The 26,754-nt window shown below is 41.7% G+C and overlaps 1 protein-coding gene across 9 annotated transcripts in view; it reads right to left on the bottom strand.

Annotated features, from left to right (window-relative positions):
- Positions 1 to 2,450: 2,450 nt before the first annotated feature.
- IKZF2 (IKAROS family zinc finger 2) overlaps positions 2,451 to 26,754 on the bottom strand; it is a 107,714-nt gene continuing 83,410 nt past the window's right edge. For 7 of the 9 annotated variants that reach the window (XM_077919355.1, XM_077919382.1, XM_077919352.1 and 4 more), the window contains 3 exons: positions 22,568 to 22,705; positions 14,897 to 15,040; positions 2,451 to 9,050 (listed from right to left, as the gene is read on the bottom strand). In XM_077919355.1, coding sequence (XP_077775481.1) covers positions 8,326 to 9,050; positions 14,897 to 15,040; positions 22,568 to 22,705 — 1,007 coding nt within the window. In that variant the 3' untranslated portion in view covers positions 2,451 to 8,325. The remainder of the gene's footprint in view (positions 9,051 to 14,896; positions 15,041 to 22,567; positions 22,706 to 26,754) is intronic. The other 2 variants (XM_077919369.1, XM_077919375.1) reach the window with 1 other exon arrangement.

Below are 26,754 nucleotides of genomic sequence, written 5' to 3'. Positions count from 1 at the left end.
TCAATATATATCTGTATATATATATCTATATATCAGATCAACTGCTTTTTTCTTTTTTTAATACAAAACTACACTTGAGTACAAAAATATGTAAACAGACTGTACAACCAACAACAAATTAAAAATGAAAAACAATACAACTCAAAGCTACAGGAAACAAACTACAACATGAGACCAAAACAAAACAGAGAGAAAATTCCTACATGTGACATGTAACATGAATATGGTCAAGATTTGAGAGTGCTTGATAATAGGTCAAATCTGTAATCACAGTTTCAAAATCTGAATTACTACAAAAATAACCCAAATCCTTCTCTTTTGTTACAGTCCCTCACAGATATGAACATCAAGTTCTACTATGTACTGTAAAGCAGAAATAAATCTGAAAAACAAAGGCCTGATTCCACGCTTGGCTCTCATGGGAGCTAAGTCCCTAAATATTTCCCACTGAAATCAACTGGGCTTCAATGAGCTTCGTGTTGGCTGCATCACGCCCCAATTTTTAAAAATGAAATCCAGATATTGTTTAGCACAAATATTTGCAATTGGTTTCCAAAAACCCAACCTTTCAACTTCGGTTTTGGGGTTAGTTCTCAAGCCTTGGGAGCCAATAAGCTCCTCTGCAAGCCCACGATCATGCCAACTCCAGCTGCAGCTCCACTTAACGTACTGGTGGCTGTTCTGGAGGCCCTGGGCTAGGAAGGAGAAGCTCAAGAAGAGGGACTGGGACCTTAGAATTTAATTCTGAAAAATAAAATGTTTGGCACCAAAACTGGCTTTCTAACCCTATTGCCTATTTCTAAACCCATTTTTCTATTTTTAAGAATTACAATTTGAATTTATAAATAATCCTTGAATCATACGATTGCAGGGTTAGATGGGATTCCGAGGGTCATCTAGTCCACCCGCCCAATACTGGAATGTCAGCTAAAGCATCCATGACAGATGGCCATTCAACCTCTGCTTAAAAACCTTCAAGGACAGAAAGTCCACCATCTCTCAAAGGAGACCATTCCGCTGTCGAACAGCTCTTACTGCAAGAAAGTTATTCCTGTTGTTTAGTCAGAATCTCCTTTCTTGCAACTTGAAGCTACTGGTTTTGGGTTGGTGTTTAACTTAATTTCTTATATAAGTATTTATGGTGGTGTTCAGTTACCATAGGGACGCAGGTGGCGCTGTGGGTTAAAGCCTCAGCACCTAGGACTTGCCGATCGAAAGGTCGGCGGTTCGAATCCCTGCGGCGGGGTGCGCTCCTGTCGTTCGGTCCCAGCGCCTGCCAACCTAGCAGTTCGAAAGCACCTTCGGGTGCAAGTAGATAAATAGGGACCGCTTACTAGCGGGAAGGTAAACGGTGTTCCGTGTGCTGCGCTGGCTTGCCAGAGCAGCGATGTCACGCTGGCCACGTGACCCGGAAGTGTCTGCGGACAGCACTGGCTCCCGGCCTATAGAGTGAGACGAGCGCACAACCCTAGAGTCTGGCAAGACTGGCCCGTACGGGCAGGGGTACCTTTACCTTTACCTTTCAGTTACCATGCTTATGCTTGCACAGAAATCCCTAGATCAGATTTTCGGGGGCAAGCAGGGGTAGGAGAGGGAAAAAGCATTTGAACAAGAAGAATTCCTTGCACTGGAACAAGAGGCTTAGAGCTACATTGGATTCTACTCATACAGTGGTGCCCCGCAAGACGAATGCCTCGCTAGACGAAAGGGTTTTCCGTTTTTTGAGTCGTTCCGCAAGACGAATTTCCCTATGGGCTTGCTTCGCAAGACGAAACGTCTTGCGAGTTCGTTTCCTTTTTCTTAAAGCCGCTAAGCCGTTAATAGCCGCTAATAGCCGTGCTTCGCAAGACGAAAAAACCGCAAGACGAAGAGACTCGCGGAACGGGTTAATTTCATCTTGCGAGGCACCACTGTATTGTGTCCCAGGTAGCAGACAGTAAAAGATTTGATAATCTCTAACTTTCAGGGTTCCCCCCTCTGTGTAACTCTAAAAGCCCCACCACCAAGGCAAACTTCCAAGGCAAACTTTCTTGCAATCTAGTTACTCTGAAGCTAGCACAGACACACACCCATTCCATCTCTATTGCAAGAGGCTTCTCCACGTGGCATGCAACTTTCAATATAAAAAAAACCCCCTCTCTTTGTAACTCTACCAGAAATAATAAGAATCATGACGATGTTATTATTTGTACCCCACCTGTCTGACTGGGTTGCCCCAGCCATTCTGGGTGGCTTCCAACAAATAAGCAAGCTTATGAGAAGGAGTTTCAAACAGTGCTCCATAGAACCCTACTGAGCATCTGATTGCAGGGTTTCCTGAATGGAAGGCCATCGAAAGACAGTTTGACCACCATTGCTCCTCTTCCTCTACGGCAGGCACATCCAACTCCCAAGAGACTGTGATCTACTCACAGTATAAGACAACTGCCAGTGATCTACCCATTTCCAGAGTTGTTGTTTTTTTTGGTGGGGGTGCAAAGATCGACCAGGAGTGACCAGGGGAGATCGTGATCGACCTGTTGGACATGCCTGCAGCTGTTGTACGGATGTTCTAGACCACAATTTCAGTCCAAGAAGGCCAACTGTGAGGGTCAACAGGCTTGATCAGTGCATAACATAAATTGCGTGCACCACTGGAACAAGCCCCAGAATCCATGGGTAGGCATACAAGGTTTTAGAAGGTTCTTGGAAAATTCAATGCACTAAGGGTTTGCTGCCAATCAAAAGCCAAAACTGGGGAAATTGCTAATTTGTACGGTCAAGACCCAATACAAAACAAGTGAATGAAAAATGAGTGATGTAACAAAACATATTTTTGTATCTCTAAGCAGCCATTTAACTGTGCACTCTTACATACGTCTTCTCAGAAGTAAGTCCCATTCAGTTCAATGGGTCTTAATGTCAGTTAAATGTGTATACTTCATAGCCTGTAATTCTAAGAAGCCTAAGGTTAGGTTTCTGTCAGTTTGAAGTTTTCATTTAGGTGAAATTTAGTTAATTTTTCAAGGGTTTTACTGAAACAAGAGTTTAAAGGTCAAATTAAAACTGAACCATCTGATCAAAATCAATAGAAGCATTTCCATTTTGTTTTACTTTCACAACCGAAGCATGCCCTGCTTGGAAAACAGAAAGATCTTTCAGTTTCAAAGCATTGTTATTAATAAAAACAAAAATCTCCTAAGCAATTTCCCCTCCCTCCATTATGTTAATGCTAAGTAATCAACTGAACTTAAATTGTGGGCAATTTTGCCTCTTGAAAACTGCCAGAGATCCTCAAATTTCAAGCTTGACATAGAACCTATAGCAACCCAAATTTTGAAATAATTATGCTGATTTCACACTGATGGAGATTCAAATTCAATTTCTTCTTTTTACAAGCTTATTTCACCCTTATTTTGACCATACTGAAGATTTCACTTTATATGCTGCCAAGCTTCAAAGCAGCCAAGCTGCAAGCCACAATTAGTGCCTCTGAGCTCAGCCGACCCTTCAACCAAAGTATTCCAATATGTTTTTAAGGACTGCAGCCTTATTAAAACATTGCAGAATACAAGTTTACCACATTAAATTCTTTGATCATTGTTCTTGCAATAATACTTCACACTGCTCTAATCAATATACTATAGTATTTTAAGAATATTGAATATAATCTAATCTAAACCCTCACTGTTTAAAACATGCCAATAAATACTTGTTGGGAGATGCATTGTGTGAGTGTGTGTGTGTGATAAATACAAAACGCATGAGAAAATCTTGAAAAGGTAACAGATGCAGTAACATCTATTACTCCTTAAAGCCTTGCAGAAAATGTATGCTCAATCTCAGAATTGAACATTATCAGATTTCAATCATCTAGGCATTGCATGAGTTTCAGCAAATGTTCAATTTACATGATACTTAAAAAGTATCCCCATTTAATTTGTAGATTTGATCATTAATTCCAGGATAAGTAAGATATCTGAATAGATCCCCTTTCCCCCTAAAACCCCTGGACTTGTGGTTACCTCCCACTCTTCAAACTGCCAATATAATGACTTGTTTATGTGCAGAAGGTGTCAGGATGCCTGCATTTTATTAGGCTGGGATATATAAGGTCAATGGACTCACAGTTCTGTGGCTAAATCAGCACTGACACAGAGCCAAATAGAACAAATAGGGAGGTTATAAGGACATATGTAATGCAGAGGTAGGATTCCTGCACTCAGCTCTCTCCAGACCATAGTATTGCTCTTCTGACAGATCTTACATAAAACAAAGGTTTTCTGATATTGCTAAGCCAGGAAGACCAATATCAAAAATACTGTTCTTTCTTCAGCAAATCATTTTGCTTATTGAAAACTGATCAATACAGAAAGCGATGCCTCTTTACTTTCACCTGTAACGTTAATCAGCAGGAGTGACACTTCCCCACCTGCCTCATATAGCCCAGTTTGACAGAGGAGTTCCTGGCAACATATGCCCCATTCCGGGATCTCACACCCTGTCCTTCTGAAACCCTTCAAGGATGCTGATGGACACATTTCTATGGGAAACAAAAAGCATGCTAGGGCTGCCCACCCCCCAAAGACCTATTTTGTGATTGGACTGTATAAGCTTCTTGCTCTCTGAGTTCTTCCAACAACTGTGGAAGTGCACATCATGCGGTGCAATGCAATGGTGGGGCTGATTCGGTGCGGACACAACTTTACTTTCAACAGTCATCTTTGTGAACAGCTTTTTGACTGCTCCCTTCAGGCATGGAAGTTTTTCAGTGGTATCAGTTGGGGGAGTGGGGGAAATAGTCGTTCAGAAAGTGACCTGCACGACTGAGAGCAAGAAGGAAGAGTGTTAGTGGCAGATAGTCTTTCCTGAGCTCTGCCTGTACCATGATTGCAGATTACAAGGACAAAGGGAGATTATAAAACCATTTGGTTGAAAAAGACAGGGACTGGAATCCAAAGAGGCAACTGAGTGTGTTTCAAGTGTGCACCCGTTGTTTTGTTTTTTCTGAGCGGCATTTTTTTAGAATATTGCCAACCTGCTTTAGGTCATAAAGCAGACTGGCAACCAGGGAAGAGTGGAAACAGAAGGAACTGGTTGCTTTTTCCTTGTGAAAAGCCTTTTGCCTGATTGCCAAGCTGCTTGTTGGGTTAAGAATAGCTCAAAGAGCAATTTGGGTGTGGGTGTGTGGATCTATTGTAAAAGTAGATCAGTAAAAAATGAAAATTTGTTTACACCATCACAATATGAAAATAGTAACCTCTTAATTAATTTAAACTCTCATTTAAAACATGCTTAAGGGAGCAATCATAAGTCAAAGTGAGATGTCAGTCAATAAAAGAGCACCTGGATAATTCAGGGCTTTTACATAGTAATTTTTCATCCTGGAATAAAAGTTTAAGTAAAAATTAAGAGGCCAACTATACAAATGTGATCAGAACTCACCATTTTGCCCTAAGATTTCCTGCCAGGAAATCGTTACATCACATCAATATTTCTTCTTGCATTTTAGACGAGTTTATTAATGAAACTTTTAGTAGCTTCTGCATAACAACTGCAGAATACTCTATCCTTGAAACATAGATTGAACCAGCCAAACATGTTTCCTGGAGGAAATCTTAAATCACACAGTTCCTTTCTGCTATAGCTGCAGACCTGGAAAGGTAAGCAAAGCAACACGACCAAGCCCTCCTACCAGAGAGGCATAGATGATGAGCACATATACTGACAAGAGTCACCCTTTTAGTTCTACTGTAATCAGATGGCTCATAAACATGTCTAAAAACACATTTCTAAGATCCATAACTACTTCCACTTGCAACCACCATAAGGGACATTTTGGGTTTGAATCAATGCTGCCGTGGACCCACATAAAGCAAACTAAGAGGACAGCTGCCCATCCTTCTCATCTTGCACTGAGAGAGGATTCATTCTTCAGATACTTTTAAAAACTGAATGAGTTGACTACCTTGTGTTTATTCTAATAGGCTGAAGAAAACTATATAAAAACAAAAAACTATAAATAGTCTGCTCAAGATTTAAGAAACAACCTTAAAACCTTATCTAATTCAATTGCATGCACCACTTTTAACTACTCTCTTCGTTTAACAAGAAGATGTGCAAACATCTCAACCCAAAGGTTGGGAAAACAACTAAGGATGTAAAAAAAAAAGTGAGGTAGCCACTGTTGTTTTTTTTAAAGCAAAAGAGTATCTCTAAGCAAAAAAACCACAAACCTATTAAAAATAAAAGTTCAGAATCTAGCTCACCTAAGTACAGTCAACGGAGGGCTCATTTACACAACCTCAAGATTTGTAATCTCTTAATTTAGTTTAATTTCTCATTTGCTAATGATCAGGGAATTAACTAGAAACTGAAGTGAGTTGCTAGTCAAGAAATTATCCTCCAGATAAATTGGGGTTCTTGACTTAGTTCTATTTTAGCTTGAAATGAATGGTCATTTAAACAATACGAGGGCAGTATCTCTCATTTGCAAATGTGAGCAGAATTTACAACTGGCTGTGAACTCCCAAGTACACAGCAACAAGATGGGAAACGTTTGTGTGTGTGAGAGAGAGAGACACTAGAGAGGGAGAGAGAAGAGGGAATTAAGATTGCTTCACACATGATTGTTTTTCTGTATGCTGTAAGAATTCCATTTATCCTTACATATACTGTCATTCATGAAACAAGTATCTAGTTTATTATGGCTAGATGGATGGAAACCACATGCCATCGGTTTCATATGTTTACTTGTGGCAAAATAGACATTTGTGAATTTTTTACAAAACATGGAAGTGCCCCCCAACCCAAAATTTGTGTAGAAAAAATGCCATGTGTGAAGCAGTTCTAATATTCTCTGGAAATCTTTGCATATGTAAACTAGAAATGTTGACTGAAACATGAATCAACCGCCACTGCAGTGAGAGCAGGTTGGAGAGGTGGGGCTGCTTCCCAGCCATCCTGTCCCTGCAGTTGCTGGGACATACCAGGAGTGGGAGGGGGGAGGCGATGGTGGAGCCAATCGGGTTCTCCTGCTGGTGTGTCTGCACCACACTGAGCTTGCCGCCACGACAGCAACAGCAGTGGCAGGAGGTCAGATAAGCAGTGCCACCCCACCAACTGCCACACAGCATTCAGAATGACAGAAGCAGCCCCAATCCATGGTGCTCTGCTAACTTTAAGTCTAATTTTAGATGGCTGTTGAGCAATTAACACTGCAGAGAATAAAATGAAAAAGAGAAACATTTCATCTTTAAAATGCATTTCTGATTAGTATGCCCAAGACTGTTAAGCAGCAGAATCTGTTACATAAAACTTGACATTTGCACCTCTAAAACTGCATTCCTAAGCACACTTACTAGGAAGGGAACTCCTGCTGAACTCAGTGGAGCTTACTTCTGAGTAAACATGCATAGATCTCCACTAGATTTGAAAATACCTTTCATTGTACACAGGGCCCAACTAATTAAGTGCCTGGATGAAGCTGGGAAATTAATATTTATGACACAAGAACATCTCAGTAATTCTCTTGCCCTTTGTTTTAAAAGTGCATGTCAGGATGAGTAAAATAATATTGTAGGACTTCCAAGTGTCCTGCAGGATGTCTCGTCATAAATATAAAATCAAGCTTCTATTTTATTGTTTCAGTATTAAACCTAAGCATTTCATTTATATTCAAAAAAAGCAACACAGAACCCCAAGGAAAGTAGTTCACTGTAGGAAGTAATGTCTGAGTGAAAAATGGTATTTGCTTGTGCTCCTAAATCTAAATAATTTGGGTTGGCTTTATACTAAAGCTCCCCACACCCATGATGGACAATTTTGCAAAATAATATTCCACTCCCAATTCTCAACCCCCAAAATGTATCTACATATTTGAAAGGGCTTTCCTCTGAAATGTGTTTACCTGAAATTGTTTACCAAAAGCTGACAATTTGCTAAGACGTTAGAGCACCTAGTAGAGTTCAGCAGTACCCAAGGTATTACAAAACGTAGAGAGAGAAAAACCTGACAGAAATGGACTGCCTTTCGATTTCCACTGAAACAGCTAACACCAGTTTTCAGAGCAAAAGCAACAATAACAACAGAACTACTCTAGTCCCTTGCCTTCCTTATTTCCTTCCTTTCTTCCTTACCACTGGTACCAAGTGAGACTGGGTCCAGTATGGTTAACAACAAAAATAAAGTTTTTTTTTTAAAAAAAGCAACAAAAATAGCAACAACAACAACAAAAGGTGTGTCAACGTCTGAGGAAAAGTGGAATTGTAAGTGCAGTATTTCTTCATGTGCAGTGTCTGCGGGTCCCCGCCCCCCCACCTCAGAGTCCCCTTTGGAAGAGAAGGCCTAGTGGAACGTGTGCTCTCCTCGAACAATGTGTGAGGAGAACTCATAGCGGTCCTGGCTCCGGTAGCCACAAATGTTGCATTCTAATGGGTCCCGATAGCCATGACACCCCATGTGGATGGTGTACATGACATGGTCTAGGAAAAGAACTCGGCAGTGCTCACACTTAAAGGCCCTTATCTGCTCTCCTTCTCCGTTGAAAACTTTGTAGATATCCTTTAAAGAGCTCTTAGATGCTTTCGTGACATCCAAAGCCTTGGAGTCCTCCTTCATGTAAGCTGGGCTCTGCTTCCTTTTGGGATTTAAGGCAGGGTTTTCCTGGTAGGACTGGTGGTCTTCGTGGCTGCTCTCTGAGTCAGAGGAATCCAGGCAACTATTGCTGGGAGAAGCCTCTCTTTCCTGGGGCTGACTCTTTGGTCTGATGAGGGAGATGGGGCCATCCATGTTGTTTTCATTGCTGTCAGTAGTTTCTCGGCTCATTGGTCTTTCTATCCTGTTAGGGTTGTAGACCTGAGCATAAGCTGAACTTATGACGGGGGCTACATCAGCAATTGTGCTTGGCGTGTGCTGCATCAGGGGGTGAAGTGCCTCTGCCCCAAGGTAAGAAATGGCGTTGTTGATCGCTTGGTCCATCATGTGACTCTGCATCAGCTCCGTATCTCTCTCATAGGGCAAGTTCGTGTCAAAATGTATATCAGGGTAACCATATCTTATGAGCTTCTCACCTACATGAGAAGAACAACAATAGAGAAACAAGAAGGAAACAATCTGTTATTAAACATGAAAATACAGAGATGTTTTGTGCATCCATTTTGTAAAATGTGGCCTCCATGAGAACATTTTTGGTCCCTTACAGCACAATCCTGTGCTCAGAAGGAAGTCCTACTGTGTTCAATGGGGCTTATTGTCGGGTTAAATATGCACATGATTGGCAGCTGAGGCAGGACTCTGAACTAAATTACATTTATTACATTCTTTTTTTTTTTTTTTTTTACAAAGTAAAGATTCACTTTTTCAAATCCTTTTTCAACATCAACTGGACTTCCCCACATCCTCCTTTACATTTATTACATTCTTAAATTTATTAAATTAAATTTATTACACTAAATTAGCAAGAGTGGAATCAAAGTGAAAAAGGAATGGGGGAAATCATCTTATGGATTTTCAGTTTGACACTCTGGCCCGAAGGTTTTCAATCTTTTTGAGTCCACAGCTCCCTTGACCAACTACATTCTTTCTGTGGCACTGCAATGCAGTGGAGCGATGGGACTGTGTGTTTAGGCCCATTTCCAAGGTCACTCTTGGCCTCTCTCATGATAAGAGTGAATTTCTGCAGCAGGGAGTCTTTTGCACATGACTAAGAACCCTGATATTCGCACATGACTAAGAACCCTGATATTTTAGGGGTTCTCAACTTCATAGGAAGTATCAATGGACACGAAAGGATTCCTGCTGCATACGTCCACTCTCATTACAGGAGGAGCTGGGAGATTTGCATGGCCTTGGGAATGGTGCTGAATGCATGACCTGGTTGACCCCGTGTTGCTTCTTCCCCTTGCTAATGTCTGAATACGGTTTCTGTGGTTTAGAGCTTGTAACTTCAGTCCATAACCAATACAAAGGTTCCACAAAGTGGTTAATGCAAGTCAGTTAATGCACTTCAGTATACTTTGCTCAAAATGTGGATAGGATCAATGTGAGCTAATTCTCACTTCACATTTATATTTCCACGCCTCTTGCCAAACCTGAAGGAAACATACACACGTAAAATACACCATGTATATCTTTAAAGTACTCCTAAATAGTGAACGGGAATGCTGATCCTCTAGCAATGGCAGTCCCCCCCCCCCCACCGCCTTTAGCTGGGATGGGGACACACGGAGGGCAATGCTACTACCCCAAGGCAGGGGACATCTGACCAACCTGGGGCAAGGAATGAAGGTCTGCAAGGGCTAGCACTAGAAAGGCCAGTGTGAAGATGCAGATGTTTTCTTTTTAATGTTCAGGCAAGAATACACACCAAGAATGGCTACCTCTTGATTATAATAAATGAAGACCAAGCAACAAACCCTTGCCCTCACCTCCAATATATGAAACTAATATGGATTATAGAAGAAAATGATGACTTTTCTTTCCCTCAAAAATGCCCCTGAACCTATTTGTCTGCAATTTGGCAGGCTTAACATACTCTGGAGAGGTTCCTGTGCCTGAAAATTTTATTCACTTTGGCCAAAAGAGGGAACAGTTATTATAGTCATTTTCTGATTCACCATTACAGTGAGGGGGGAACCCTTTCTGCACATCATCTTGGAACCTGATACAGACTGAAGCAGGGAGAGCAAAGAGCAACTCAGAAATATATTGGATTAAAAAAAAAGACCTCGCAAATACAGATACAAGCTGAATCTTGGGTGCCATACACACCCCTACCAAATAATGTTTTGTATCTTCATTCCAGTAGAGATTGCGGAAGGATTGTAACAATGCTCTGAAGTGCCACTGGGAACATGACAAGGGACACATGAATGTTTCCAGTTTGGAATCCGTACTGAAGTACAAGATGTATGGGTAAAATCAGCCTTCAGTCTCTGAAGCAGCTTAAGATAAGCAGGGCCCTGGCAAGTTACAGGATCCACCTACATTTCAGAATAAACTATCATATGAAAACAGCATGCCCATTATGTACGCAAAGGTGTTAAGAGAATTTATTGAAATAATTTTGTTTTCTCAGAAACGTAAGAGATAATGAGCAAGAAATGTGTGCTTAACACACCATCTTGTCCCCCTCCCCCTTTAAATTATGATTCATGATAATGACCTGGGATTATCAACTTTTGAAACAAGCCCTGGCATCTCAGATTGTAACATGGGTAAGATTCTGTGTGCCAAAGTGGTCAGGGTACCAATACGATTTAGAAGCAGTCATTAATAAATTGATGGCTGCTAATCACACACTTCATAAAAACCACAAAATTATTTAAGAAAATAAGTTTTTTAAAAAACTATGTTATGTGCATAAAAGGTAAACTATTTTTTAGTTCATAAATCCAAGCAAGTTCATCAGTCTGAAGAGCATTATTCATTGCAGGTTTTCAAAACCTAATATGTTGCCTAGTTGAGGAATTTTCACTATGATTAAAATGATATACTTTTCTATCCTTTACTGCCATAATAACTGCTCCATTAGCTAAAGTAACTAGCTACTGAGATCCAATTAACCACATCATATTATGCCATCTGGAAAACACTGTCCTTCTTCTCATCCCCTTGCTTCCAAGGTGAAGTTGCGCCCATAAATTCACACTGGTGCCCTTCAACAAATGTAATGTTCACAAGTGTTTTTAGTCAGAAACATGCTGCCATAGAGGAGCTGCTAAAATGCTATCACAGAAGGATTTTTTTTTAAAATAGCTATCACTGTATAGTTGTAATTCTCTAACTGAATGACCCTTGTACAATGGGAAAAGGTAAAAATATTGTATTAGTATGTTGCTAAAATTGACTATTTTTAATACAGCATCAGACGAAATTTACATGGACACTGTTCCTTGTCTTGTGAAGGTTTAAGGGCTAAACTTATATTATGAAGGTGGGGGAGCAGACATTAGTTTCACTCAGTTTCACTCTGTGACATGAATACTGATTACCAGGCCTTGTTTTGTCTGTTTCAACTTTTTCCTACACTGGAAGCATGACACTTTCCTTCCTTTCTTCTGAAATTTCAACCGTAACACTGAGATTGCTCAGCTCAGAATACCACCTGCAGGTTTCACCGGAGAGTGAAAGGTCAGTCTCCTGACTAGAAGGGCCCGTGCTTCTAGCTGTCTCTGTGCCAGAGTGTGACACCTTTCTCTGAAATTCCAGATCTATTGTATCATCTGCTAGTTGGTGCCCATTGTGCTGGGGTTGGGGGTGGCTGGCTAATCAATCTGAAATCAAATTTCACTTAAGCTGTATGCACCTAGTAGATAAAAGCAAGAAAGGTAACTGTCTCTTAGCTTCATTGCCCCACTTGTTAAAAAGAAACAATGCACCTTTTTTAATGGGTTCTGAACATTAATGTGTTGTTAAGGACTGGTCATGTTGTGATGATGATCATTTTCCAAAGCAGCTACTTTATTACGAACTTTAAAATAGAAAGTGTAATGCTGGTGGTCAACAAAAGAGGTTTAAAGACTGTCTCAAGGAAAATCTAAAAAAAATGTAGTATAAACACTGACAACTGGGAAACACTGGCCTGCGAGTGTTCCAGTTGGAGAACAGCCTTTACCAAAGGTGTCATGGGCTTTGAAGACACTTGAACTCAGAACGCAAGGGAGAAACGTCCTCAGAGGAAGGCACGCTGCGCAATTCCACACCATGATTAACTCCCACCCGGAAACCAATGTCCCCACTGTGGAAGGACGTATGGATCCAGAATTGGCCTCCACAATCACTTACGGACTCATTGTTAAAACCATGTTTATGGAAGACAATCTTACTCGGCTATGAGTGATCGCCAAAGAAGAAGAGAGTATAAATGATTCCTGAAAGACACCTGGCCCTTCTCATAATTACCATGATGCCATTTCGGAATTTGCAAACATTTTTTTAAAAAAAGAACTGGGCACATTGTTTTACACGTGATTATCTATTATGAACAAAATTGTCTACTCCACTGAACATGAAACAAACTTTGACTTGGGTCATTTCCTCTCCATGTACACCAAGTGTTACTGGCTGACATACAACTCTTGGCGCCTCAATTCCTCATCCATAAAACAGCCATAATTATGATTTAAATTTCACAAGGATAAGGTAAAAATTGTTACTCATACTGAACCTCACACGGAGTTCTTATGCTACCTTGATGGCATGGGAACTTCAGTAGTGCTGATCTGTTGTTTGCCATCAAAACAACATGCAAAGTACAGGGTCACTTTAATCCTTTGGAAAATGGGCTAGTGCTGATGTGAGGAGCAGGAGGAGGAGGAATCCCAATATGGATTCTGCTCTCGTGGTTCTGGGTTTCTCGCATTATGGAACAAATGGTACTGGAAGGAACAGCGTTGCTATGGCTCACATGCCAGGACAGCATAAGCACCCAATGACAGGGTAGGCAAAATGTCTACATAAATGCAAGACTAAAGTTTGAACCACCACGTGACTCAGTCAACAGAACAAATCTTTAAAGACAAGTAAGAGAGAGGGATACAAGTGAAGTTCACCTCACAGCCTTTTCTAGTTGAAAATTCTCCTCCCACTGCTCACAAGGCCTTCTATTACCAATTGTCCTGTGGGAAGGACTCCCATCTCCTCTGAACCCACACAGCTAGAGAACTGGGGCTGTGAACATCTTGTGGGGGGGGGAATTCTTTTATACCTCTATTTATTCAGAGCGTGCAATGAGGCTTCATGCAAAAACTGTTAAATGTGGGATTTTCCCAACATTTACTTGAAGTGCAACTAATATATTCCCCCCAGGAGCTTAAGAGACTCAGGGCACAGGCACAACAAGAATTTTCATAAAAATCATATATGCTATCTTGCATATATAGATGTAAGTTCAGCTCTCTGAACAAAGTAAGATGGTGGGTGACTAGGCCTGTAAAGCAAAGTAGCTTCTTCTTAAAAAGTAAAACAAAACAAAATGGGGGGGGGGACCAGTGGGCTACCCCCTAGCAATGCCCCTGCACTCCTAATGTTTTCCCACTATCTATCCCACTCAGTCCATCCAGCTGGGTTTCTTACCTATTCCCTAACATCTTATATCCTTTCATGTGACCATATACAAAGGCCAGCCATGTCAGTCATCCAGAGGAGTAGCTGGTGTGGTGCTGCCTCCCACAGGGTGGAACAGTGGGGAGGTCAGCTGCCCTGCCCCCAAACCACTGTGGTAAGCAGCAATGACATGGCTGTCAGGAGGCCAGTGGCAGCTCTGGCCCACTGTGCCGGCCACTCCTGGCCATCGATTGTGTCCCTGGAAACTCGAAGATTCTCCTGCACCCACCTTTCTAGGTCTTTTGAATAACAGAAACAAAATGTGCGCGCGTGCACAATTGATTGAGCAGCCTATCCGATATCGCTGATAGCTCTGGAAATATATGAGAAAATGTCATTCTACACTAAGAAGAGGCCAGTTGTAGTTCAGACAGAACTAAAGAAACAGCACTCTTTTAACGGTGTGTATCAGAACAGTGTTGTACCACATAACACTGTTAGGGAAACACTACTAGAAATGGAATATGGGTTTTTAAAATTTTGCCTTTAAGAAACTGCTATCACAGAGTAAGCAAATGTCCTCTGTGGAGCTCTTAAGCAATCTGGTATATCTTTTTGTCCCCAGATTATATATATATATATATGAATGAATCTTCGGCTTTCAGCAGTTCCTGGGTTCTATACTGCAGGTCATATTGCATGGCTCTGGCCCCATGGCCTATGCACTTATCTAGTCCTCAGCTCCCCCCGCCCAGGTATGTCTCATTCTGATTGTGCCATCCCTACATTAGAACATTTAAGAGCTTAGGATATAACAATGAACTACCCCCTTTTTTTGCTACAAACAACAACATGCTCATCTGACGCTTACCCACAAACTTCTGTGGGGTGGAGCTTTTACGCTTTCCCATGTTGCTTGTCAGCTTCTCTATAACAGCAGGTCTTTCAAAAGGCACCAGAGTAACATTGTTGTCCATCCCAGGATCTTGCTCCTTACCATCTTCCATAGTAGATACTACATAAAACCAAAAAGCCAAATCAGATAGAGCTACCTACACTTCCAGGAGAAATGAAGTAAATAAAAGTGGTCAACATTTCTGAGGTTTGCAAACTATAATTAGTCAATGCGTGCCCATAAAAGCACTAGAAAGTTTGATGATGCTCTTGGCCTTTGGTTCTAATAACCTTCTGGGCAAGGGCTCTTTGCAACTGAAGGTGGCTGTGGAGCATGAAGAAACAACTCCACTATTGGGGAAAGGAGATCTGGGATTGGTGAGCTAGGTTAAAAGCTATGGATATGTGAATTGCCTCTACAAGCCACTACATTAGGAGTAGTCAACATGGTGTGCACGCCAAACGTTCCTGAACTCCAGCATGTGGCGGTCAAGGATTGTGGGTGTTGAAGTCCAGCAACATCAGACTGACACCATGTTTATGCACTACATAAATAACATGCCACATGTTTTCCGGAATCCCCCCAATTTATTAATTCTGCTTACGAATCAAAGAAATGATGCTTAAGGTTAAGCAGTGCACATACTAATCACACACAATGAGAAACTGCCATTTTAAAATACTTTTGTATTTATTATCTGAAACGAAGCCAATAAAAAATATTTCTGTCTGTTTGCTATTGCTTATTTATAAAATGGTTCCACGTCCACCAACATGCAGCACAGCTCCAAAATGGTTCTATGGTTCCTCTACCCAGTAGTGAGTGGAGCTGACAACCCTAGACTGCCTGAGTATTGAAGGGCCTGGAAAGGTGAAAAATATGAAGCCTAGATGGAGTAAGCAAAGGTATAGTGGGAGAGGGACTGGATACAGTAGGTGGGGGTAGGCCAAGGAAGAAAGAACGAGTGAGTAAGTGAGTGAAGGTATGTCACCTTTTCTTCAGACAGAAAAGAAAGCAGAAGAAAAATGTCCCAGGTTTACAGCCCTGCTCTCACAACATATCCAGGGTGAGTGAATGGATGCAGGAGTGAGAGGGACACAATCACATTGGCTGGATCCATCACTCCCCATCTATGCGCATTCTGTAAATTGCATGCATGGAGTAGACATATGTTCAACTGTACACTGACTCCCTCTTCATGATGGAAACTTAGACAAGCAAGTTCCCAGTTGCCAGGAGAGATCCCTTGTGTGCAGCTGTATATACGAAGCAGCTGTATATACAAAGATATTCATCGATCCTCCTTCTGCACATGCTCTCTCAGGCTGGATATGCTGACCGTAAGGCCATCAGAATTACATACTCATATTTCCTGAAAAAATGATTATGTCAAGAACTTTGAGAAGTATATTTCTTTGCAAAGCAAAACAGCCTATCCTGTATTACAGAGATGAGAATAGGGGCATTTGTGCATTTCTAACAGCCTTTCTGACACCAAGGGTCACTCCCTGAACCAGGACCCTTGAAGAAAACTCCTCTTTGCCTGCTGCATACAGGATTCCTTTATCCTGACATAGTGAGCCCCGTCTTCTGAAGCAAGGGGCTGTTAGCAAACTGGCTACCAAGACAACATGGCAGCAGCCCTTCAAGAATCACACAAAATGGCAGGGTGAGGGGGCACACCACGGAACTACTGAGATAAGCGCACCATTTACACTTAGGTTAACTAAAGGGGCACCCATTTTAGACAGTTAATATGTTTGGTGTAATGCACAAGAGCGAAGAACAATACCACAGTGGCCAACCTCACCTCTGAGTCATGTGCAGACACTAGAAAGCTGACAGTCAGAACAAAACCTGTATGTCTCACGATTTGTCCTGGCATAGGGTCTGTTTTGACAGTTTCCTGAATTGTGTGTAGGTTGGAAGTGGGTCTTACCACCACCACAATTCTGTCCTCCTGGCTTAGTGAATTCAGACTGAACATAGGACATAGGGCTGCACTAAATGCGGATTATTGCAACACTTTCGTACTGACTATTCTATAAGATCCAGACAAGATAGTTCAAAGTATGAAACTAGCAAAAATGACTAGAGGAACAAAGCTTAAGACTACAGTTGAAAATGCAGAATTCATTCGTCTTTCCCCATGTATTTGGCTAATAATTCTTCCAAATGAAGTCACCACCACCAGAACAACAAAACAGTCCCCTTTACAATGACAATACTACCTTGGAGAAAAAGTTTTATCCATTTACTGGCTCCCTAAAATCATCTGAACTATTTTCAATTTCATATTGCTCTGTTACTTCCAACAGAATATAAGATATCCCTGCACAATACGTAACCCATCAAGCTGAGCGTGTCACCAGCCACATTTTGTGGCTTGCCAGATGTCTGCAAGTTTCTGCAGCTCCAGGCCTGCAACAAGCACAGGTGGCTTAGGAAGCCCCTGAAGAGCTGCCAAACAGGGCTGGGCTGCACTCAGCTTAGTGGGACACACATTTTGAAAATCCAGGAGTTTAGCCATGCAACTTGCAGCTCCCCAAAATCAGTCCTCTTTAGATGCCCTGCCTCTGATCAGATACTCATAGTAAGGCAAATACTTTGTAAATAAATAGTTATGATATTTATCTATACAGCTGAAGGGTGGAGCAATGGCACTGAACTTTTTTCTCTCTTAGGCAGAAAAGCAGCTCAACTGTTTAAGCCATTTCAGTCCTCCTGAATTCCAGAGGCTATGGAAGTAAAATAGGAACACTTAGGCTAGAATGACTTGGGAACTTTTGTGTGTGTAAGTGTTTATGAAGTTGGTATAAAGCTATGCTGCTATACGCCCACCCCCCACCCATTGCTTTTGTTCTGTTTGCACTTCTCACAACAACTTGGCACAGAAGAAAAACAGGTTTCCAGGAAAACACTCTGATAAATCACTCTAATTTATATGTCATCCAGGAGCTTTCTTATTTAGTGAAGATTGCGTTTGAGAGAAGCCCCCAACCTTTTCTCTGTGTTCCTTCCTTTTCTGTTCACCTCTAGATAGGCAGAGCTAGTCTTCTCGAGGTGAAAGCAGGCCTTTAGCCTACCAGAAACCTCCCACTCCTGCAGAAGACTCTATACTTCCTCCTTTGTTGCTCTTCTCTCCTCCAAATACACCTGTGTGACGTTGCCTCTCCCTCTCATCCTTCAAATCAAAACCCCTATTTCCTATAGAGACTGCTAAAACTAAGTATGCATCTCCAACCATTAAAAATGTCCACTTTGCCCCCCCCCAACACCCTACTGCCGCTTTCATTCCCATTTTCAGTACCACCTGGGAAAAGGTAACAACACACTTTGCCACATCTGGGGTTTTCAAAAATGAAATACTAGGCTGCGTGTACATGTGCAGTTTTCATTGGGATCAGAGCTGGGGAGGGAAGAATGAACCTCCCCTCCCTGCATGCTGCAGTTTTGCTAAAACCCGTCATTTCCACCCGACTACCCGTGGTATTTAATTTTTAATGCCCCAGATGTAGTTGCTAATCAGGTTATCCAAGTAAAGTAAAATCTTGTTTGGACTATTTTCTCTTCTGAGGACCTTTGTAAATTTTCATCATGAGGAGCTGGAGAAAGGAGCCGCAAGAGAGAGGGAGAGTTCTGCCATGAAGGCTCAGTTGTAGCACACAAGCTCTCTGCATTGGGGACACTTCTTCTTGAACTGGGTCTGACGTTGGCTTGGGACTGGCTGTGGAGAAGGATTTGCAGGGAATACTACTTTTGATTTGTTCCTATTATTCATTGCCTACTAATGGCTTTTCATGAACCCCCCAACTCCCACAATTAAAAGGGGAAACTGGCAAAAGAGCAGGAATTCAGAAGAGAGCTATAAACATGACTTAATTTGAGCCAGGCCTAGCTATGAAACCCAGAAACTATTAATACCACTGAACACCTGTAACTGGGCCAACCCATGTCTGATATTAGAGGGGGGAGAGATTTGATCTTCCACATTAAACTTTAGAAGTACCTTTTGCTTATTAATACAGGTAGATCACATCTTACGCTGATTTCACTGACGTGATCACAGCTTTATGCTGGAAATTTAAAATAAAAAATAAAAGGGGCAAGAGAACCCACAAAAGAGTGTGTTCTTCCTCTTCCTCTTGCTGGTAAAAAATTCCTGGGGGTGGGAGGGAAATCTCTGGCTCATGGAAACTGTCCAACTGACAATCCATTCCGTTTATCTATTTGTGGGTTGGCTGCCAAGGAACGCCAAATGTTAGAACCTCATTTATTTTGTAAACTTTCTTTTTCTTAATTGCACAGTATGCTCTTGCTGAGACACACAAAGATCGCTCATTTGCCACAGGAGTCGAACTGCCAGTAGAGAAATAAATGGAAGGCTGGAAAGCTCAAATAACAATAAAAACCAGAACTCATATTTACTTCTTTCAATATGACTGAGATATGCAGATGATTAAAGTCTGCATCCTTGTTTCCCTCTGATGGTGTGGGGCTTAAGTCAAAACCAACTCAAAGTTTCTAAGCAATTGTTATGAATTTGTGCAGCCTGTGCCTATGCATTCTTAAAAATAAGGCCCACTATGTTCAACAGGTCTTATTCCCAATGAAGTAAGACTGCAGAGGTTTTCAGCATTAGGTTTTTAATTTAAATCAACATGTTTTATAATGCTCATTTTTACAATGGACATGCAATCGAGCAATGTGTAATGCACATATGTTTGAGGATGCTAGTACATAGCACAACAAGATAATAAAACACAACCAAAAAAAACCACAATGATAGTGACTGAGTCTGTAGTGCTCTGAGCAGTCCTGTTCATAATGTGGGACACAGAGGTTCACTGCTACTCTATCTCTTCCCCTGCCCAGGCGTAACCGCAGTCACAGAATATTGAAACAAGACTTTAAATTCAGGATTTAAGTTAGGCATGCCAGCCAATAATTTCTGGGGCCAGAGTGCATTGACTGATGTACCAACACAATGGCCCAAAGAACAAGTATGTCTCTTGAGCACATTTCCCCAGGCAAATGCATTAAAAGGGGAGGGGGTGACATGAGGGCTTCTTCAAATAAGAACTAATCCTTTTGAATGCTACAAAAACCTAAAATTAACCCTTGAAAATAATTAATAAACTGCTCTGCGGCTGGAGAGGTGGAGAAGTTTCATGGGCACTATCCAATAGCAGTACACAAAAGCTGGACCAGAAACATACATAAATATACTTCCAGATTTTCCTGCTTTGGGGGCTTTCCAGGGGAATCATAGACTGAATCATTACAAGCCTTTATAAATAAAGCAGTTTGACTAGAAACCATAGCAGGAGAGGAAACATGACTGTGTACTGCGGGAAATTACCGTTATGATATGACCTCTGAGTCTCTGAAAAGCTATCATCCAGGTACAACCAGCTCTCACACATCAAAGACTAGAGAGAAGGTCTTTCAGGGCAGATGTGTGATTTCCAGCAGTGCTAACAGTCTCAGCAACTCTTTTTAGACAAAAACGAAGAACAAAATCAGACTTTCCACAAACATTCAGAGGGCCCCCAGAATCCAGCGCAGCAGTGATGGTGGGTTGTGAATTCTGGCTCCAGAAATCTCTACGGGCAGCACAACAAGCTTATTAATCAAAACTGAAATAGCACTAAAGCCTAGTTGATTTCATTTAACTGTGATTGCCACAGTTCCTGACAGACTTATGGTTCCTGTTTTCTTCATAGTTCTAGAGAAAAAGTTGTTGTGCAGGGGTGACTTTTTCCCATTCTTGTGTTGCCTGATTCACAGCTTAAATCCTATTCATTGAAGTGGAATTGATGGACTGGCTACTGTTGCCCCAAAGCATTGGCTACTGTGGCTCAATTCACACTTAGCATTAAACCATGGTTTGGCAATTGGGAGCATTTCTAATGGGCACCTGCGCTTCCCACTCTCTTCCCTCTTGCATGTCTCTCTCCTTCACTTGGGTTTGCTGGGGTCTTTCTTTTTGCTGACTAGTTTGCCATGATGCAGGACGCGGGTGGCGCTGTGGGTAAAAGCCTCAGCGCCTAGGACTTGCCGATCGTCAGGTTGGCGGTTTGAATCCCCACGGCGGGGTGCGCTCCCATTGCTCGGTCCCAGCGCCTGCCAACCTAGCAGTTTGAAAGCACCCTTAAGTGCAAGTAGATAAATAGGGACCGCTTACTAGCGGGAAGGTAAACGGCGTTTCCGTGTGCTGCGCTGGCTCACCAGATGCAGCTTGTCACGCTGGCCACGTGACCCGGAAGTGTCTCCAGACAGCGCTGGCCCCCGGCCTCTTAAGCGAGATGGGCACGCAACCCCAGAGTCGGACACGACTGGCCCGTACGGGCAGGGGTACCTTTACCTTTACTTGCCATGATGCCCATATTGGAAGAATATTAGAACCTTGCCTCCAAGCCACAACTTGAAACCCTAATTTGACATGTGTTTTCAACCATGGTTTGCAAGAAAGGTGCTAATCACAGTTTGCGGTTTTGGACATAACAGCAAACCATACTTAGCAGAAGACAGTCAGCAGGTCAAGGAGGAAAGGAACTTGCACAGAAGCAGGGAAGAGAGAGCATGTGATCCCTTGTGTGCATTCCCTTTTGCAAAGCCACAGTTTTGTATTATGTCTGAATGGAGTTAGTGGGTACAGTAGATTTTCTGTTCATGGCTCATTGATTTGAGTCTTCGGAAATGTCCTGCAGAGCCAGAGGGCTCAAAGGAGTTCAGATACACAGGAATTCCAAAAGAAAGATGCCCAAACCATCAGAGTGATCAGGTCTAACGCATTATTAGCACAGGGTACAAACTTACAGCAAAGGTCCAACCCCTCACTCCTCACCCCTGCTCATAGCATTCCATGGGACAGAACTTCCATCAGCAGCCCAGGCCAGTTCATCACTATCCAGATGACTCGTGTGCAGTATTTCACGGGTGCTTTTACAGTAGCTGCCTATAAATTGTCAGCCTCCTATTATGCTTTATGTTCTGAACTGGCACAGCGGGCAGTGCCCACAGTATTAAAAGTTTTGGTGGGGCAACATTTACTAAGATGACACTGATATAATGGATGGAAATTTGTTCTCAGTATCCAAAAAGCAAGATTAACTGTTGTGTAGTTTAACATCTGAAGACACATGAATGACTTGTTACATGCCTCAAAATGTCCCATTCTTTTTATCAATTTGCAGTTGCCCTGATCTGGCCTAATGTGCACTGTAATGTTCAGAGTTTCTGTCTGCAGTGGCTGCCCAGACATTTCACTTAAATTGCATGGAGCAGCTCCATTGTGCTTCCTCAGAGATTATGTGTGCCTATAGCTAGTAGCTCGACCAGGATAAATTCATTTATATCCTCCCCTTTGACCTTGTTGGGGTATTTCCCCTTCCCTCTCCATTGCAGCTAGCTTTCCTTTTCATAGCTACTTACTGCACTAAATTAACAATAAACATAATTCGCAACAAGTCTTTGTAACACTATTTTTTTTAGGCTTGAGTTTATATTTAATGTTTGGATCATCATGGGTCTATTTAAGTACATGTTCCCAATTCTTTCACTTTTGTGGATTGCTAGGAATAGCACAAAAAGGGGGGGAAGGGAGTGCTGTCAGAAGTACTCAGGACTGAGGCTTCCACTCACCATGGTGACTCATGACTTGCCCAGCAGCCTCTATACTGACATTCTGAAGGTAGTTGTGACAGCGTTCCTTGTGCTCCTCCAAAGAGCTGCGTTGCTTGTAACTCCGTCCGCAGTAGTTACACTTGTGAGGTTTACCCACTGTGGAAAGAAGAGAGGCTTCAGGTTAAATCAGTGTTGCCAGGGCACCTTGCAGTTACAAAAATAGAATAGGAAAACGCCTACAAAAGTTATTCCACCCTCTAACCTTTGCTCATTTCCCTTTTCTTTACCTCACTTCATCACTACCCTACCAGTCATTCACCCACACCATGAATATATAGCAACGAAATGTTACAGAAGTGTGTAGTACCCACAAAGGCCAACACAGTGTGGTTTAAATACATTTACCTGTAGCCACAAATAATTTTTCCTTCGCATCGAAATAACAATGAGGGAAAGATCACAAGACACGTCACAGGGTCTTGGGGAGACTCTTATGACTATACTCTTTTTAAAAGCAGGGCTATGGGATAATATCAGAACATCCTTATGTTTCTAATGGTTTTGCAAAACAAAATGGAGACAGGGACGAGATGCAAGAGCTGTTGATGAAGTGCAACACCAGATGTTGCTGCATTGCATCTGTACAACTATCAGTTATGACATTGGTATGGCAGCTTTGTGGGGTGTCTATGTCCTTATGAAAGGGAAGGGAAGAATGTCATTGTCTCTATGCCAGTGGTGGAGAGCCTCCAGGCTATGAGACTAATTAGGTCTCTGAATTTGGTCCAGGACACCATTTTGGGCAAGCCACACTCCCCTGCCAGTAACCTGAAGTCATATGAAATCAGATATGGAGATCTGTTATCTCCCATCTAAGCATGGGTGGAGGACTGTGGGCTAGATGAGACCCTCAGCGTCTCCCCTGATCACACCTCCCATTTAAGCCTGCTTCATATCCTGAGTGTTTCTGCCTCGCTGGAATGTGGCCCTGAGCTCTGACAATGCCTCCTGCCTGCCTGGATGGAGGACAGAGAGGGCTGCATGAAATGTGTGTTTACAGTCATTGCTTTGCCCTCTGGACCTGCCCATCATTGGCACCTGCCTCTCAGAAGGGAAGCGTCTGCACCCTTGCACTCAGGAAGCTATTTGTGTTACAAGCTTTTGTAGTTCTTGCTAATGTTTCTTGGTAAGGAAGAAGCATTCTTTCTCATTCATTCTTAATTTTGGAGGGAGCAGGGCATGGGATGTATGCAGCAGAAATAATATTTCCATTTATGCTAGATAATCACCCTGAAACAGGAAAGCACAAAACGGAATTCACCAAGAACAAATTGGCTTATAAACTGAAGTAAGGAAAACAATGCTTTGTACTGCTTAAACTCTGAAAGATAAAGAATCTTAGAAAGTGCATTCAAGTCCAAGGTCATCACTCGAGAGAAGTGGCAAGAGAGGAAGCCTAGATGGAACTACCTTCCTACTTCTTTTGACATTATATTTCAAAGACAAAGTACAAATAAGCTTCCTCTCTCCCTTTTTTCCAAGTCCCGTGGGAGGGGGAGAGGCATCCCTCCCCCTTCGCATGAAACTCCAGGTGGGCGGGGCGGGGGGAGGGTGCACAAATCGCTCCCACTCCTATGGAATGTGCAACAAGGGCCTTAAAATGCCTTTTAGTCCGGAATGTATTACTTCTGACAAAGCAATCTTTACCAATATATAGAGAAAGGAGTGATTTTTGTAATATGATGTACAGTCTAATCAGTCTAACTTTTAAATTTGATTTATGGACACTGAGGGGGAACCCAGAAGTTCATGCAAATACCTTCAGTTAACAACTGAATTCGTTTCTACTGGTCTGGAAAAAGCTCACTGCCAGATGTAAACTTTATTCAGAACCAACAAAAAGGCTAGAGTGAAATGCCCTCCAGATTACTAGACCATTGGAACTAGACAAATGTTTAACATCTTAATTGTGTACATATACCATCCCCATTCTCAAACTGAGGGCAATTGCTTGAGCAACAACAACAACAACAACAACAATAATAATAATAATAATAATAATAATAATATTTATATGCTGCTGCCCATCTGACTGGGTTGCCCCAGCCACTCTGGGTGATTTCCAGCAAAATATAAACACATAATAAAGCACCAGACATTAAAAACTTCACCGTTGTCATTTATGCTGCAATAGCTTGTGCTGTATGGCTTCAGAAACACATGTTACTAACTGAAACAGTATTGTTCCCTTAAAAACTTACACAAGTTTGCTAAAATGTTTAATGTTGCAGTGGATGCAGTTGTACTTCAATTGCCTGCAAATCAAAACATAATCTGCAACGTTTTGTTCTGCCACCAGCTGAGGATTTATCTTTGTCAGCAAGCTTTTAATTCTGCGGCTCTTTTACAATGACATCAATTCATATCTACTCAGAAGTAAGCCCTATTGAGTTCAACAGTTCTTTCTCCCAGGTAAGTGTTTATAGAACTGTTATTTAGTACATATTTAACTCTGCTCTTTTGGTTCCTTTTTCTGCTTTTAGTTTGATTGTGTGTTTATCTTTTATCTTTGATTTTGATTTTTAAACATATTTGGATTGCTTTTAATGTTTTATGGACTAGGTCTTGTGAAGGGATCAAAATAGGGAAACTTGTGCATGCAGGCACGTGTGTGTGTGTGTGTGTGTGTGTATGCACGCACGCACACTTTTTTTAAAACAGGGCATCTTCAAATTTTCTCCCAAAGGCAGAACAGGAATAAAGATACAGATTTGCTAGGGACAGGCACCAGAAATTAGGTACCCTCCCCGTAAATAGAATGTCTGGGTGTCCGATTTTGATGTCTGTCTTCATCAGGCTTTTGTAGAAGTGTCCTTTGCCATTTGAATTACTTTTACTGTTGCATCACAAAACAACAGACACTTAACAATGCCTATAAGATCAGAAGAAAGAGAAGATCAGAACTCAGACTGTGGATTGTTTGCTTGAAAAGGCTAGAAATCCTAAAAGATATCCTGCCAGTGTGAAGGAACTGTTAGAAGAATGCATAGTGAATTTCAGCTTTCAGCGGTGCTTTTGAAGAGTACCCTCCCTCTTTCCCTTCCTTTGGAGCCAACTCCTGGGGGCAAAGGTTCCTTCACCCCCCCCCCATAAAATATTCGAGGCCCCCCCTCCAATGTTGTTGAACATTGCCATTCAAATGGTGTGGGTGCACTGTGTCAATTATGCAGAGCTGCAGCTGGGGGTGGGGTCTGGCACGTAGCCATTGAATTATTCAGTTTAATTAATGGCTTTAGTTCTGGTGTGTAACAAGTGATAGCTATATAGGTAAAATACTGATAAGAAATCAGTATCAAAACTTACAAATCAATAGTATTTTGAGCCTTAAATATTATACTTAAAATGTTTGAATTAAAACAGCCATTTGTTTGGATGTATCTAAGTTAACAAACCATAATTGACTCTGGATGGACGTGTAAGGAAATGGTTGCATATGAAATGAATAGATTCAAGCAGATGTTTGTTATACCTCTTTTCAACTCAAAAGCAGCTCCAGTACCACATCCTGAACTGCTCAGAGTGAACTTTAGTTTAGGTGTGAAACTCTGGCCCTCTGTAAGGTTTGCAGGTGCTATGTTATCACCACCATCTATCTAGGTGACAAGTACAAATTTGCAAACATATATGTTAGCAGAAAAGCTTAGCAAGCAAGATGGCTATATCTGCTTGTCAAAAAGAAAAAGAGAAACTGATTTTATTCACCATACTTCCCTCTCCACACTAGCTGCCATTCTCAAGGGAAAGAGGAAAACCATCACTATGTTATCATAGATTTCCACCCAGAATCCAGAATCCATTTTATTGTATTGTATCTCTGAAGTGGAAGTTTCCAGTTTTTATTGTTGTTGGGGAGGTAAATCTGAAAAACTCACACTTAACATACTCAAGGTTTAACAGGCAGTTTGATACCAACTAGGCAAACTTAGGGAGGTATAATGATATATATAATTAACATTTAGGGTAGGATGCACTCAACAAGGAACGAAAGTCAGTCGTAGCTCCATGGCGAATATTTGTGTATGATAAACATAATAGCAAACACATCCTTGTCCTATTCACAATTTATGTTTTCATGTATAAGCTTGAAGCACCTTAAATACACACTTAATTAAATGCAAATGTTGGGTTCTAGAACTTCTGATCTT

Source organism: Podarcis muralis, chromosome 1 (genome assembly GCF_964188315.1).
Source record: "Podarcis muralis chromosome 1, rPodMur119.hap1.1, whole genome shotgun sequence".
NCBI lineage: Eukaryota > Metazoa > Chordata > Lepidosauria > Squamata > Lacertidae > Podarcis > Podarcis muralis.
The sequence above is the reverse complement of the archived record's forward strand: the minus strand, read 5'-3'. Positions and strand labels throughout refer to the sequence as shown.